This window comes from Macadamia integrifolia, unplaced genomic scaffold, assembly GCF_013358625.1.
Source record: "Macadamia integrifolia cultivar HAES 741 unplaced genomic scaffold, SCU_Mint_v3 scaffold2178, whole genome shotgun sequence".
Taxonomy (NCBI): Eukaryota; Viridiplantae; Streptophyta; class Magnoliopsida; order Proteales; family Proteaceae; genus Macadamia; species Macadamia integrifolia.
This window is the reverse complement of record NW_024868557.1, coordinates 36488-51023: the sequence shown is the minus strand read 5'-3', so window position 1 is coordinate 51023 and position 14536 is coordinate 36488. Positions and strand designations below refer to the sequence as shown.

The following is a 14536-nucleotide window of genomic DNA, read 5'->3' as shown; positions in this document are numbered from 1 at the left end:
GGGTGGTGCTTCCCGAGCTGTCCTCTGTGAGGAGTTCTCTCGTTCCTCTCTGCGCGGATGCACACCTCTAGTGAGCCTTTGAGGCGAGCGTTGGCATCCTCCTACCCTAGGTGGGGATCTATGGGCATCATGTGTTTTCGAACTCCGATTATGTGCGGAACAACGAGCCCTCCCATTCTGAGCAGAAAGGGGTACCGAACGAACTGTGCGTGATGTTCTGACCGATCCCCTCCTGGCTGTTGATTGAGGGGTGACACTGTTGTTAGGTGATTCATTGCGGGGTCGTCTGTCTGGAACAAGCCTACACTACTGAGCAGAACCAGTGAGGGGCATAGGGAGTGCCGAGCCGAACTGACGTATGAAGTCCCGCACTAGTGTGTTTATTGCTAACACTTGCAGCTGCAGGCTCTGCATCTGTTCTTCCATATTCGGGTGAGGCACTCAGGATGACGGGACATGGCGAGATTGCTAATGGTTTTGCTCGCACTGATTTCCCTCTCTTGGAGCAACTTTAGCGTCAGGCAGGGCTCGCTGGGGTCTTTGTGGGGAGGCCTCCGCTGGGACATTCTCCTGCTCTGCCATTGACGGTGAATGAGGATGTTCAAGTGGTAAATTGCGAGTGGACCTTACTCGTGTTGTTGTAGAAGAAACGACTTTCTCACTCCTTAATTGCATTGATTCAAGGTAGCTTTTTGTAATGCGTTTCCCACGGATGGCGCCAATCTGATGTGGTAAAAATTGACCGGGTAATCTTCCCTGCAATTCTTGATGCCAGCTGACTTGTTCAAAAGAGAAGACAGGGAAGAGCCGGGCTGACCCAACAGGGGACTCTCCAATGCCTAAGTCAAATATTTCTACAGCAGATACTCAAGAGAGTTTTTCAGTAAAAGAAGTGATCGATCCCCTCAATGGAGGCTTACATTGGTATTTATAAGCTACTGATGGAGTGGAGAAAGGGGGAAGTCCGTGGAGAGTCCTACTGGGCGTGGAGTCCTGGAGAGGGACAACTCTCTGATGCTAGGAATATTCCAGATCCTAGGGAATACCAAGGGAATATTCCCCTCTTACCTCGGAGGTGCCAACCGTGGGAGGGGTGGATGCCTCTAATGACGTGTAGTGGATAAAGTCATGTCCTTGTGATAAGGGATTACAATCCTTGAATGTAGGAGTGGACGAGAGCACGTTTCTGGGAACCTTGTTTGATGATGTCGGGTCAAGGTGATAGCTCAGGCTGATGGAGGGCCAAGGTGGCAGCACTGCTAGATGAGATGCCGAGGTGATAGCTCGGGCTGATGAAGGTCGAGGTGGCAGCATGGCCAAATGAGATGTTGAGGTGACAGTTCAGGCTGATGAAGGGCCGAGGTGGCAGCTTGGGCTGAAGCAGGGCTGGAGTAACAGTGCGGCATTCATTAGGACGCCCCTTGACCGTGCCGTGGTTAGGGAGATATGCCCTCATCAGGGGGAAAGGAGAGAAAGAAATCAGGGAGAGGCTAAGAGAAAAGTTGAGAAGAGAGAAAGAATAGGGAGTTGAGAAGAAATCAGGGAGATGAAGAGAGAGAGAATAGGGAGTTGAGAAGAAATCAGGGAGAGGCTGAGAGAAAAGTTGAGAAGAGAGAGAGAATAGGGAGTTGAGGTTTCGGATCCCTCTTTCTTTCTTTCTTTTCTATTCTGTCCGAGCATTGATGTGGCAAGAAGGGGTTTCTCGACTCTGATCTTGAGAGAGGGAGAATGAGATCCGTCGGAGCTTCTTTCCTTCTCTATGTACTGATTGCAGAGAAAGGAAGAATCGGTGCAGTTCTTCTTGGCCGGAGCTGGTGCATTTCCGGCCGAATCACACGCCCTTTCGCAAGCCTGCAACCTCGATCTCACTCCGAGAACTTCAATCCGAAGCTGCGGCCATTCGTCGGTGCATCTCAAAGATTCCAAACACAAGAGGCATTTGGAACCACCGCTTAGGATCCAATTGAATATCATGCAAGAAACGATCGGATTCTCTCCTTGAGTCAACGAAGGTTCTCATCATCGCTGCTTACCTGAAAACCAATCAAGAAACGCGCTCAGAGGCGTTCGGTCTTTCTAAGGTTCATTTGAAATCGCAGGAGTGGCTGTTTGTTGCAGGTACGACGTTCTTCCCTTTCTTTAACCGATTCTGTGAGGTTTTCTCCATGACCGAACCTACCTCATGCTTTCTTTCTTTTTACTATTGATGTTCTGTGGTTGATTCCCTTTATGTGCACATCATTCATCACCATGGCTGGAATTGGGTTTCAGACTTTGTATCAATCCTTATGTAGCTCGATTGATTTTTTTATTCTGTGTTATCTCATGACATTCTGGCTACGGCTGAATCCATTTCTTGCCATTTTACCTTCTAGAATTTTAATGGCCGATCACCTATGTGCTCATACGGTTCCTAGGTTATGACATCTCTGCCATGTTTTGTGTGTGCTTCTTGATTTCTTTAACACTGAAATCATCAGTGACCGATTATCTCTGTGTACATATGACTTAGTTTTTTGGGATTATTTTACAGAACCTCACCCCCATTGAATTTGCTTTAGTATTGTGATAGCCGAACTTATTTCCTGCTGTTTCCTTTTAGAATTTTAATGGCCGATTGCCTATGTGCTCATATGGTTCCTATGTTATGACATCTCTACCATGTTTGAGTGTGCTTCTTGATTTCTGTAGCACTGAAATCACTAGCGGCTGATTATCTCTGTGCTCATATGGTTCCTATTTCGTGCTGTTTACTATTAGAATCTTTAACGGCAGAATACCTCTGTGCTCATATTCTTCATATCTTTACGTCATTGTTCCCACGTTTTAACACTGAAATCATCTGTGGCTGGTCATCTCTGTGCATATATTACTTGTCATCATAGACTGGTTCGGATTCAGAATCTACCATTTGATAGACAGAAAACGCTACGCACCATATCAGTGGATTACTTTGTTATAAAACCCCATCCCTCTTGAACCGCTTTCAGTATTGTCATGGCTGAATCTTTTAGCCCATTTGAATTGCGTTTAATTTGAGTTCACCAATCGATTAGGCCCAATCTTCATGTCAGGCCCATCGACCGTATCATCATGGGTCACGGTCTATAGGCAGCATACTCTCCATTTTGGACCACTCTCTAAGGCTCCGTTTGCTTGCAACGGGAATTTAAAGGGAAGGGAAGTGAAATTTTTATACTTAAAAATGAATGTTTATAATCATTACCCCATATGATTCAATGTGATTATATAAACTACTTGATTTTTTTAACTATATTTGGTAATGATACATTTTACATGTAATTTTTATTTTACATATTATAGCAAAGGGTTTTGGATGTAAAGTAAAGTGAAATTTTATAACCAAATATGGAATGATTTAAAGTAATGATATAGTCACCTGGTTCTCCAAAAGGTAGCGTAATTCTTACAATATGAAACCAATGAAAACACTAGTACAATCAACAACGGTGAAATTTATGTATTTCATGAATGATGTGGGTTAGGGGTGTCAATTTGTGGCCCGACCCGACTAAACTGATCGGGACCGACTGTTATAGACCAACCCGTCCCAGACCGTTTATTAAACGTATCGGGCTTAAGCTCGGCCCGTTTACAAACGGTCGGTCTTGGTTTTGCTACTTGGACTGTCGGGTGCCCAACCGAGACCGACTAAATAACACCCGACCGAGACCGGCCTATTGTGCACCAACCTGGCCCGACCCTTTAATGATTGTAGAATACCTAATTTACCCCTCCCCCCAAATTAAAGAGTAAAAACTAAAAAGTAAAGACATATTCACATTTTAAATAATGGTTATATTTTGTATCATTGATTGATTTATTGTCATTTTTTTGGGCTTGCATGAGTGGACTGGAATATAAGAACACATTTTAAAGAGGGCCCGTTTAAAAATCGGTTAAAGCCCGTTTAACATTAAACATGTCCGTAGCCCGGTTAAGGCCCAACTAAAGCCCTATTAAGGTAGCCCGATTATAGTCCGAGCCGACCGACCGAATATAAAGCGTACCATGTCCTCAATAACTAAGACCGATTAGTTAAATGGGCAGACACGGTGCATCCTTTGAAAGTCTTCAAGTCCGATTAAGCCCGACCAAACTGGACCGGCCCAACCGGTTGACACCCCTAATGTGGGTGATAATTTTGTCCCCTCATTATTCTACACACAAGATCGAGCTGAGTCAGGCTAGGCTCAGACCGATGCCTCAACCTGGACCTGGCCCAACCTCGGGCTTAAAAATCCTACCTGCCCTATTTGTTGAATAGCTCCGGTGAGACCCTGTTCCGGCTCAAGGATGGCTCAAAGCAATCAAATTCAAATGTGAATTTTTCGGAAACTACTATTTATTCATTCAGATCCAATGGAAATCAATTTTCAAAGATACATTGGTTCAAGATAAAGAAGGATGGTTTGCTCACTTATTATCCCCCCTTGAGGAAACAATGAAATATCTCTTATTATATATTGTGTTTCTGAAATGTTGGAAACCATCCTTCGATCTCTGATTTACATGGGAGGAGGGGTTTGTTTGTCCATCCAAATTATACAACTATTGCTCTTTCCACTGATGAGTAAATCAAAAGCTTTATTGATGTCCTCAAATTGCACCTCTTGTGTCCCGAACTCGTCAAATCCAATCTCCTGTCACAAATAGAGTGTGAATTACCATCTGCCCTTTATGAAAAAAAGTTTAGAATTGAAGAACAGATAAGCTAATTAGGTTCCTTGTCCAATTGTTGGTGTCAAAATTTGAAATAATGCACCTAATGACATGGCAAATAAGTTCGTACATAAAGACAGAACGTGGGCTGACCGTGGCAATGCTAAGAAATCCATAACCAATGAGCAACATGGCACATGGCACCAGCACACAAGGGCAATGGAAAATGTACACATGGTCGTGGGACAGGCATCGCAAGCGTCTTGGGGCTCAGCTTAGTGCGGAAGTGGGCTAGTGGCACGCATGAGGAACAGTTAAGCCTACACGCTATATAAGGAAAGAGAATCGGCCAAAAGAGGGGATAGCTCATAAGTTGAGACTTGAGCTGATACGTAATTTAGATTGATTGTAATCTGGCGTTGACAGGTTGCGGAGGGAGCAAGAATCCGTGGAGCTACCAAACTAATTGGTGTGGATTTGAATCCAGATAAGTTTGAGATTGGCAAACTATTTTTTTTTTTTTGGGGGGGGGGGTGCACCTCTCTGGCTCATCAAGCATTTGCTACCTGTCTGAAGGTCTCTCTCTCCTTTTTGTGCGTGTATATATATATATATATATATATTTATATATACCAGGAAATAAGATTCTCCTGGTGCTGTACGGTGAGAAGAACGTGATAGGCACGATGCCGTACTCCGATCTAGCTAGAAGACGAGAACTAGAATAAGTGCAATACCGTACCTAGAACTAATTGTGCAAAATTAAAATAAACAAAGCAATACTAAGAACTCAAAAATAAGATCATAAAACAAAAAGCTGTTAAACTAAATCTATTATATATATATATATATATATCACCCTCCACGGTACTTGTTTGTCATGGTTTGCAGGGTTGGGGAAAGATAATATTGATAGCTTTTGAGAAGCCTAGCTCCCTATTAAGCTTGAGTACATATGAGGTTCTTGTCAGTGGCAAAACTATCATGGGTTATCTGTAGGAGATGTCAAACCCAAAACTGATACTTCTTGTAAAATCTTACTTGGTTTTGGCATGGAATTTTTCCCTTAAGATGGTTTTTTTTTTTTGGTAAAACCCTTAAGACCGTATTAGTAAGTGTGGGGGCATGTCAGAATCTTTGCTGATTGGATTTAATGATAGAACTGACTTTAATCATGCGACTTCGGATCTCTTCTTCCCCAATTGCTTTATGGACTTTGGAGCGATCAAAATCACCAAGGTACAAAAGAATAAACCTCGATTTAATACAATGCACTAGAGTCTAGAGTCAATCGACTCGCAATTGAACTAAAACAAAGAGTTGTACTAATTTTAACTAATGGAAAGCGAAGGAATAAAAGAGTTGCATTATTGTTGGATTCTTGTGTATTTCAACCCCATAATTAGACTTACAGCTAAACCAATAGCTCCTAAGCCAAATATAGCCACACTGGTCCCTGCTTCCACATTTGCAGTTTTCCAAGCTGCTCCAACCCCTGCAATTAGACTTTTCCCATATTTTAATTTTTAAATCTAAAATAAGGAAAAGAAGAAGAAGAAATTCTTAACGGGTTCCAGGAAATTTTGGGTTTGATCTTTGTTTACCAGTTGAAATCCCACAACCAAGTAGACATGCCCTGTTAAGAGGAATGGAAGGTCTATCTAGATTACATTGGCAATGTCCACAGTGTACTCGCTAAAACTGGAGATATATACACAAAATGGTTAACCACCTCTCCTTTTGAAACTGTGAATCGGGTCGTGCCGTCTCTGGGCAACGGTAGGGAAACCATGAAAGGAAATTTGGAGCATTAGTTACTGTTCTTTGAGTTGCAGTCTCTGCAATGCAATCCTGGCAATCAGTTAAGGTTACTGGAATCACAGTGTCTCCCTCCTTCACTTCCTTTACATTTTCTCCAACAATTTCCACGATCATTCCACATCCCCAGATTAAGAGACCATTAGAATCAAAACATAAATTTGGGTTTATTTTCTTTGGGGAATGGGAATGAGTTATTGAGTTTACCCAATAGCCTCATGTCCAAATATTGTTGGAAATATTGCAGGTGGACTCTGAAGAAACAAACAATAGAAAGTTTAGAAAAGTAAAAATTAATTGATCTAATATTGGAAACAAGAATCCATGATTTGGGCTTACTTCCATCTTCCAAAAAGTTACATCAGTGTGACAAGAGTGAACTTCCCAAGCTTTTGGTGGAGCAACCTCCACCTCCTCAATCTATAAAGGCTTCCCTGCTTTTCTACAATCTGCGGCTGCAATTGTGGATTATATCAGCGATGAATAAGGCATCTTCCACTTACAGGAGAAAAATATAGTCCACCAAGAAGAATTCTAGATAAAATTTCAGGGACACTTGAGCTGACATACGTTCATGTCAATGTCGATGTCTCTCAATGAAAAATACCTTCATCTTCCCACAGTGGGGTTTAAAAAAGAATTATGCTCACAGAACTGTTTTAAGATTGCTCCAAAAGAAAATATAATTCAAGACCGATCATGAAAAAATTGCACCAAAGAAAATATGAGAAAGAGTACAAGCACTGGAACCAGAGAGAGAGAGAGAGTTAAAAAAAGAAACAAGAAATAATGAACGTACAAGCAACAGAATGCACGGTTGGAAGATACTAACCAAGATCGGTCTAGGTCTGAACACGGTTGGAAGATACTAACCAAGATCGGTCTAGGTCTGAACGTAACGACAAATGAGTGTATGCATTTGCTGTTTCGTTCAGACCTGACCGATCTCAATCAATCTTTGTATCGGTTCATTGTTGATGTCCACAAAAAAAAAAACATACGGAAGAATAATCAAAGAAAGAGAAAAGAGAAGAATCATGTGAAAATAAAGGAGAAGAAGAAAGATGAGAGGGCTTTAGTATCGAAAAGAACGGTTCGGGGAAGTATATATAGAAAAAAAACCCACCGAACCCACCCAACCAACAAACCAACGTCTCTTACCAGACTCAACCACCCACCCAGTGCAAATTAACTTTTTTCTCGTTGCAAAGAACAATAAAGACTTGAACCAGTTGCAGAGAACAGTAAAAACTCAATAAAGAATCTGAACCGTTGCAGAGAACGATAAAGACTCTGAACCACCCACCCACCTCTCTCTCTCTCTCTCTCTCTCTCTCTCTCGATGGACCATCATAAGTGCAAATTAATTTTTTTTCAGAGTTGCAGAGAACAATAAAGACTTGAACCAGTTGCAGAGAACAATAAAGACATATCCACCCCATCAACTTAGACATCACACTTTCTAAATATTAAGATATATTCACAATCCTTTGCTTTTCAAATCTGTATTTCTTAATCATAAATGGAAGAATAAGAAATGATGCAGAGAATCACAATCATTTGAATTTCAAAAAACCCTAGATCTCTCTCAGATCAATCTCTCTCCCTCTTCTGTTCGTCGTTTGAGTTTAAATTTTAAGAAATATTTGATTCGCACGCACTAGCTACCACCAGGCATGTCTGAAACGTGTGTATGACAAGCAGACGTAAACGTGTCGGACACCCATGCCCTCACCTTCTTCACTTCCCACCCTTGTAAGAAAATTGCCCAGATTTTTTTATTTGCAGACATTGAGACAATCCATAAGTGTCATTCAGACAATCCCTTACATAAATTTTTTTGAATAGCTGATGACGCTCATTGTGGATTGGTCTAAATCACTACAACCACAACCCTTTTTCTTCTTCTACAAACACCTAGTCTCGTCCCTCGTTCTTTCTTCTTTCTTCTTTCTTCTTCTCTGTTCTTTTCTTCTTCTTCTTTCTCTCTTCTTTCCTATTCTGCCCTTCCTTTTTTTTTTTTTTATTCCCCTCTCTTGTTCCTTCTTTCCTATTATCCTCATAAACACCTTTCCTATTATCCTCATAAACACGTTTCTGGGAACGTTATCAAACGGTGCCTAAGAGTGTGGTGATAGTGGAAATGCCTAATTACAACAGAAACACATTGAGCTACTATAGTGGGAAGAATGTTTTGAGAAAGGGCTAAGATCATGTGGAAGGTCTTTGACAATAGATCTTAAAGTAACCATGATCTTCCTCTTTGTTATATTTTATGTTTTGAAATGTTGCCCCTGCCGGTAGGATGATCCTCATGTGTTTCCAATAAGGAATGTATTATAGGCCTTAATCAAACGCACCCTACCATGAAATCTTCATAAGGTAGAGATGATTTCATTTCAAACAATGGATCTAAGATTCAATATTGGACTAGAAAAATAACTGATTTCTAACCAATTCCATAGTAGTGAATCGATACAGACCAAGAGTAAATCTATTCAATATGAACTGATTCATGATTAATAGCATATCCCAATTACGAAATCCTTGTTCCAAACAATGACTGAGCTAAAATAAAAAAAGGTTTTAATTCAAAATAAAGAAAGAAAGAATAATTACTCGACGGCGAACCCAAGGGGGTAGCGCAATTGGTGAGCAAGGAACTTGATACAAGTCGTAAACTCGGACGTCCTGAGTTCAATTTCCACTAGGCACACCTTGGGCCACTCACATAGGAGTGTTTAGTGCTCTTCACTGCTTTCAATGAAAGTAGAATGGTTTTCATTCAACCCCAGTATGACCCGATCCATGCCATTGTGGGATCAGTATGGACCCGCAAAAAAAAAAAAATTACTCGGCCTCCTACGTCTACAATTAAACAAATATTTTATAAAAAATGTTTAAAGCCAAAAGGAAATTATATTTAATTGAATATATATATATATATATATATATTTCCTACAAACACCATCCCATCATATTATGCTGGTTAAATTCTTATTCTTATTCAATAATGCCTAGTTGTGCTTTCTTGTCATTTAAAGCTAAAAAAATCAGGTCCCATGGTATTTTGATTATTTTAATTAACTTAAACTCAATTATAGTTGATCATGATATCATATGATAAATAAAATTTTATCATTTAAAATACAAATTTGTATTTTAAATGATAAAATCAGCGATGAGGATTTGTGCACCATGATAAACTTTTTTCCATTAGATATGATGATTAAATTTTTTTGTGAAATTTAACTTGTGACAATCTATACTCTATAGCATACCCTTACTATCATTGGGAAGTAAATAGTTTCCCTAAGCTCCGTTTGTTTTGATTTGAAAAATTTTCTCAGTAAAATTTGACTGTAAAATTAAATTTTCCGCTGTTTGTTTTGAAACATGTAAAATTTGTCGGGGAAAATTTTACCAAAGACCAAGCATTTTTCGGTAAAGGGCCTGACCAATTTCACGCCAGAAATGGCTGTAAAATGTTCGGCAGAAAATGTATCGTGCGGTGTCTTGACAATTTTGCTCAATCTTTCGGTATTTGCAAGAAATAGAGTTCATGCTCCAGACTCCAGAGAATCGATTTCTCTGCCATGGCCATGGAGAACCATTAACAATGTTTCAGCCAGAACCTCCATCATTTGAGATAGAGATGCGATTTCTCCTCCACCATTGCCTGAGCTCGGGATCATGGGTGGTTATTTTGGGGAAGGGGTTAAGTGTTAAGAACAGGGTGTGGGATCATAGCTCCGTTCTTCATCGGGCTCATCTTTGCAGCATATGATACTGGTCTGCAAATGAAGATTGGCAAGAGAGTTTGGAGAACCACTCTCTAATTCTTTTGTCGTTCAAGTGGTACTTGATAAAAATCAGATCTACCTTTTGTGATTTCAAAACTTGGATTAAAATTGATTTCAGGCGAAGAAGGAATAAGGCTGTGATAAGGTAAAGAAAAATCTTACATTTTAATTGTTATCTTCTCCCTTTGATTACCAAATATTCTACTGATGCTACAGTCAAAGCAATATTGCTCAACTACGACGCATTGGCTCTATCTCTTGAATCTTCTGATATTTTAGTATCTTTCCCAAAGACGATGTGACTCCAGTGGCGAGGGTCACTCGTTTAAGGGTAGTTCTTGGAAGAAACTGAACCAGAGATAATGGCAACACAGAGGCCTCCATGGCCTGCTTTCAAGGGTTCATCGACAGGGCATGATCCAAGCGGCAAATCTCAATATGTGGAGTCTTGTGATTTTGACCTTTTGTTTTTTGGTAAAATGGAGTCTCGTAAATTTGATGATCATTCGTTTAGTATTTCAAGGGAGACTCAAACATGCACACCAGGTGTTTGATAAAATAGCTGAACCAACAGTTTGTGTAAAAGGCTATAACATGAGAAATCATATTTATAAAATTTACACCATGTTGTCCTCTTGAAAATAAACACTGGAAAATTTATCAATATGTAAGATTTTACATGTAAAATTTTTTTATGTAAAATTTTCAGTTGTAAATTTTACTTGTAAAATTTTACATTGAAAAAACAGAGCCCAAGGGAAAATTAAAGTTGGAGTAGAAAATAAATGACGGAGACTAAGGCTCCGTTTGGTATCGTTTCTGTTCCAGAAATTCCGTTTCGTGTCAGAAACGGAAATTTCAGTTTCTGTGTCAAAACGTCGTTTTTAAACGATTTAGGGCTGTTTGGTGAATCTGTTTCTGGAACAGTTACAGAACCAAGAAACGACAGTTCTGCCGTTTGGTAATGCTTGTTTCAGAAACGGGTTTTTTTTTTTTTCTCTTTTCTTTTCTTTTAAGTCAATAATTACAACAATAACACTAAAATACTATAAAGCATATAAATTCTTTTGGGACAATAAAATATTACACACCAACTAAAAAAAACATGGTTTCCAAATGATGAATAAAATACAGTATTAACAATGCCTAGGTGCAAGTTAACTATTACATAATTCCCCAAATTTTCACTTTTTTCCCAAGTCTAAAGACTTGAATGTATGGAGGATGTTTTTCATCTTATTTGTTTGGTCCTCTAATCCTTTAAGTGTCCCTTCCAGATATCCTTTCATGTACTCGTTCAAAATGGAAGGTGGTCTGGATGATGTTGATGTTGAGCTTGAGCTTTCTGAACATAATATATGTTGTATGGTAGAGATGTGTTTCATCTTTCAACCATACAAACATACCACATCCACGGTTATCAGCCTATATCAAATAATAATAGATGTGATTAGGGTCGTTGAAATTTAACATCGAATGAAACAAAAATCATAAATTATCTATAGGTATAGGTTAATCGTAGAAAAACAATGCATTCCCCTAATTCGATTAACAAGGTGAGTTTCGATCCAGGTCCAGAGATAATCTATTTAGATTCAATAGGACCAGTTTTAGAAACAGAAGCTTTTGATGTTAATAGCACTAATGAAAATGTGACCCTATCCACTGAACAAAGTCCATCTAAATCTGCATTGGATGGTGTTAATGGGAAGAGTATTGGTTTTTCTTCAGCTGAAGGTATTCTTTCTGTGCAAGAGAGAATAGAAATGATAAAAAGTGAAACAGATGATGTTAAGACTGTGATGGAGATGATTTGTGTTTTTATTTTCATATGAACAACTTCCACTGTGAGTCACAAGACTGAGAAACTGGGTATATGCAGTCATTGTAATGCAAGGAGAAAAATAAGTCTTTTATTAAACTAGCAGTCCATTATTTTTTTACAAAAAGCTACAGTCACAGACAGAAGACAAGTAACCTTCATACAACATCTGTGCAGAAGACAGTGAGAGTAGTTCAGGAAGAGGCTAAGCTTGCATTGAATCTCTTTCATACCTAAGAACTGTGTTGTAAACCATTTGTAGTGGTATATCAAACTGGAATGAAAATATTTGTATGATCTTTGATGAATGCTTGTGATCCTCCCTGGTTATCTGCGTTGACATTGGCTATAAATTTTCCTTTTGGCCCACTTTTTTGTGTAAATGGGTTGCAAATGCAATTTTTTGAGCACTGCCTGGCTCACTCAATCTACATAGAAAGGAGAGGAAATTTTTATTCGTAGGGGCCCATTTGTTTTCGTGTTATGGCCAATAAATTTTTTCCCAAAAACAAGTGTACAATTTCCCTGAAAACTCCAGACGATGCTTGCGGATATATCATCACTCTGAGCATGTTCATATGCGTTTAACCATCTCAATCAGAGTCCAGAGTTTTTGTTGCAAACACTGTGATTTAGGTGGAGATGATAGGTGTGGGTGTTCTCACCTTTCAGAACCTTCTGCCCATGCCATTAGTTTGGTATGGGACAGTAGGGTTTTGTGCATTAGTCAGTTGTCAAAGGTGTGATTGGGCAAGGATTTTGTGATCTGTGAAACAGCTGTGGTTGGAATCTCCTAATGGGAAGTCGGACAAAGGCTGCAATAATGAAGTGTGTTTAAATTGAGTAACTATAAACAGATCAAACAGATCTGCAATCTGCAATCTGCAATCAGCAAAGGGGATCTTGGCATTTACACTGTGGGTGTATGAATGGAAGGTAATCACAGCCTTAGATCTCGGTAGGGAAACAAAAAAATCCATGAACTGAATTAATAGAAGGGAGAGCTAAGAATTAATACACCTACTGTGTTAAGATAAGAAGTAATAGAGTCAATCAGGTGGTCCAAAAACCCCTAAATTTGTTCCAATACCTCACTGTGATTACCATAGATGAAGAAGAAGAAGAGGTTGAATAGAAGAAGAAAAGAAGAGATGAAGAAGAAGAACGAGAAGAAGGAGAAGAGGCGAAGAACTTACCTGAGATTTTGGGTTTTTCGGAAGGGGTCACGAGCTGGGTTCTCGCTTCTCTCCTCTCTGCTCTCCTCTCTCTGTCGCGAACTGTGGGAAACGAATGTTAGAGGAAGAAGAAGAACGAGAAGAAGGAGAAGATGTGAAGAAGTTACCTGAGATGGGTTTTTTGGAAGGGGTCATGAGCTGGGTTCTCGCTTCTCTCCTCTCTGCTCTCCTCTCTCTGTCGCGGACTGTCGGGAACGAATGTTAGAGGAAGAAGAAGAACGAGAAGAAGGAGAAGAGGTGAAGAAGTTACCTGAGATGGGTTTTTCGGAAGGGCTCACGAGCTGGGTTCAAGCTTCTCTCCTCTCTGCTCTCCTCTCTCTGTCGCGGACTGTCGGGAACGAATGTTTCAAGTATATTAATTTGAAACGAAACACCACAGACAGAACATCCTCCGAGGTGTTTCGTCAAATTGAGAGTTTTTCGTTTTTTATACACTTTGAGTTTCAAAAAAACAGAAACGGAGCTTTAATTTACCAAACGATTTTTTGCGTTTTTTGGTTCTATTAACACGAAAAAACGCTAGAAACGTTTTTTATGAACAATACCAAACGGCCTCTAAACGTTGTATTCCACTAGGCCCTATTTTTTCAACTCAGTAGCCGACTAGCCGTGCTAGCAAACTTTTGGTATATTCTTTTGGGGGCAAAAAGAAGATACGGTATATTAAGAAGCTGATTGTAACTATTTATCGGCCATTGTACTCTAATCCACTGAAGTGAGCATCACGTAACCTAGATCTTCAGGCACAAGATGTTTGGATGGAGGATCAGGCCAGAGAGATCAGAAGAGACATAACAGAGAGAGAATAAGGGGATTCGACTCATCTGCAGCACAAATCAGATGATTAACACATGGTGGATTTACAATGAACGATAACAATATCCAAAGGAAGAGAGAGATTTTGTACATGCGATGCAACGGATTTTTTTCTCTATGACACTCCCGTGGTGTTGGTTACCCCGATGAGCGGTTCAGGTTGAATATACGATGTTACGTAAGGTTTTAAAACTTGGTATCAGTATCGGTCACAGCCAAAATCAAAAACCGATATAAAACGGATCGGTATTGGTAAGGATAGGAAATGATACAGTTTTCCCAGATCGGTCACGGTATCGGTTAGGATCGGCAAATTTTTTTTTTTTTAAATCTAAAAAAATTCAGAAAAATGGAAGAAG

The 14536-nt window shown here is 39.7% G+C and overlaps 1 protein-coding gene and 1 long non-coding RNA gene across 11 annotated transcripts; both read right to left on the bottom strand.

Moving 5' to 3' along the window:
- Positions 1 to 4348: 4348 nt before the first annotated feature.
- On the bottom strand, positions 4349 to 7647 carry LOC122065998 (alcohol dehydrogenase-like 5). Of its 10 annotated transcripts, XR_006136183.1 has the most exons (5): positions 7334 to 7589; positions 6841 to 6956; positions 6288 to 6755; positions 6096 to 6178; positions 4349 to 4664 (listed from the first exon to the last, which is right to left on the bottom strand). XR_006136183.1 is itself a non-coding variant. In XM_042629825.1 (3 exons), the coding sequence occupies exons 1-3, from the start codon at positions 6719 to 6721 to the stop codon at positions 4530 to 4532; spliced, it is 231 nt and encodes a 76-aa protein (XP_042485759.1). In that variant the 5' UTR covers positions 6722 to 6834; the 3' UTR covers positions 4349 to 4529. The 10 variants fall into 10 exon arrangements, 1 of the variants encoding a protein (XP_042485759.1); XR_006136186.1 differs by lacking the exon at positions 6096 to 6178 and having other exon boundaries at positions 6709 to 6755; positions 7334 to 7598; XR_006136181.1 differs by having other exon boundaries at positions 6096 to 6755.
- A 4036-nt stretch (positions 7648 to 11683) lies between these two features.
- On the bottom strand, positions 11684 to 14428 carry LOC122065997. The gene is made up of 4 exons (XR_006136180.1): positions 13612 to 14428; positions 13469 to 13546; positions 13323 to 13403; positions 11684 to 11729 (listed from the first exon to the last, which is right to left on the bottom strand). It is a non-coding gene; the product is annotated as an uncharacterized LOC122065997 (long non-coding RNA).
- Positions 14429 to 14536: the final 108 nt, after the last annotated feature.

Bases quoted from the DNA above. Each gene is read 5' to 3' on its own strand.
- LOC122065998 (XM_042629825.1), bottom strand. The intron at 4,665-6,095 runs GTAAGTCTAATT...TATTTGTGACAG, and splicing joins TAGGAGCTATTGGTTTAGCT to GAGATTGGATTTGACGAGTT.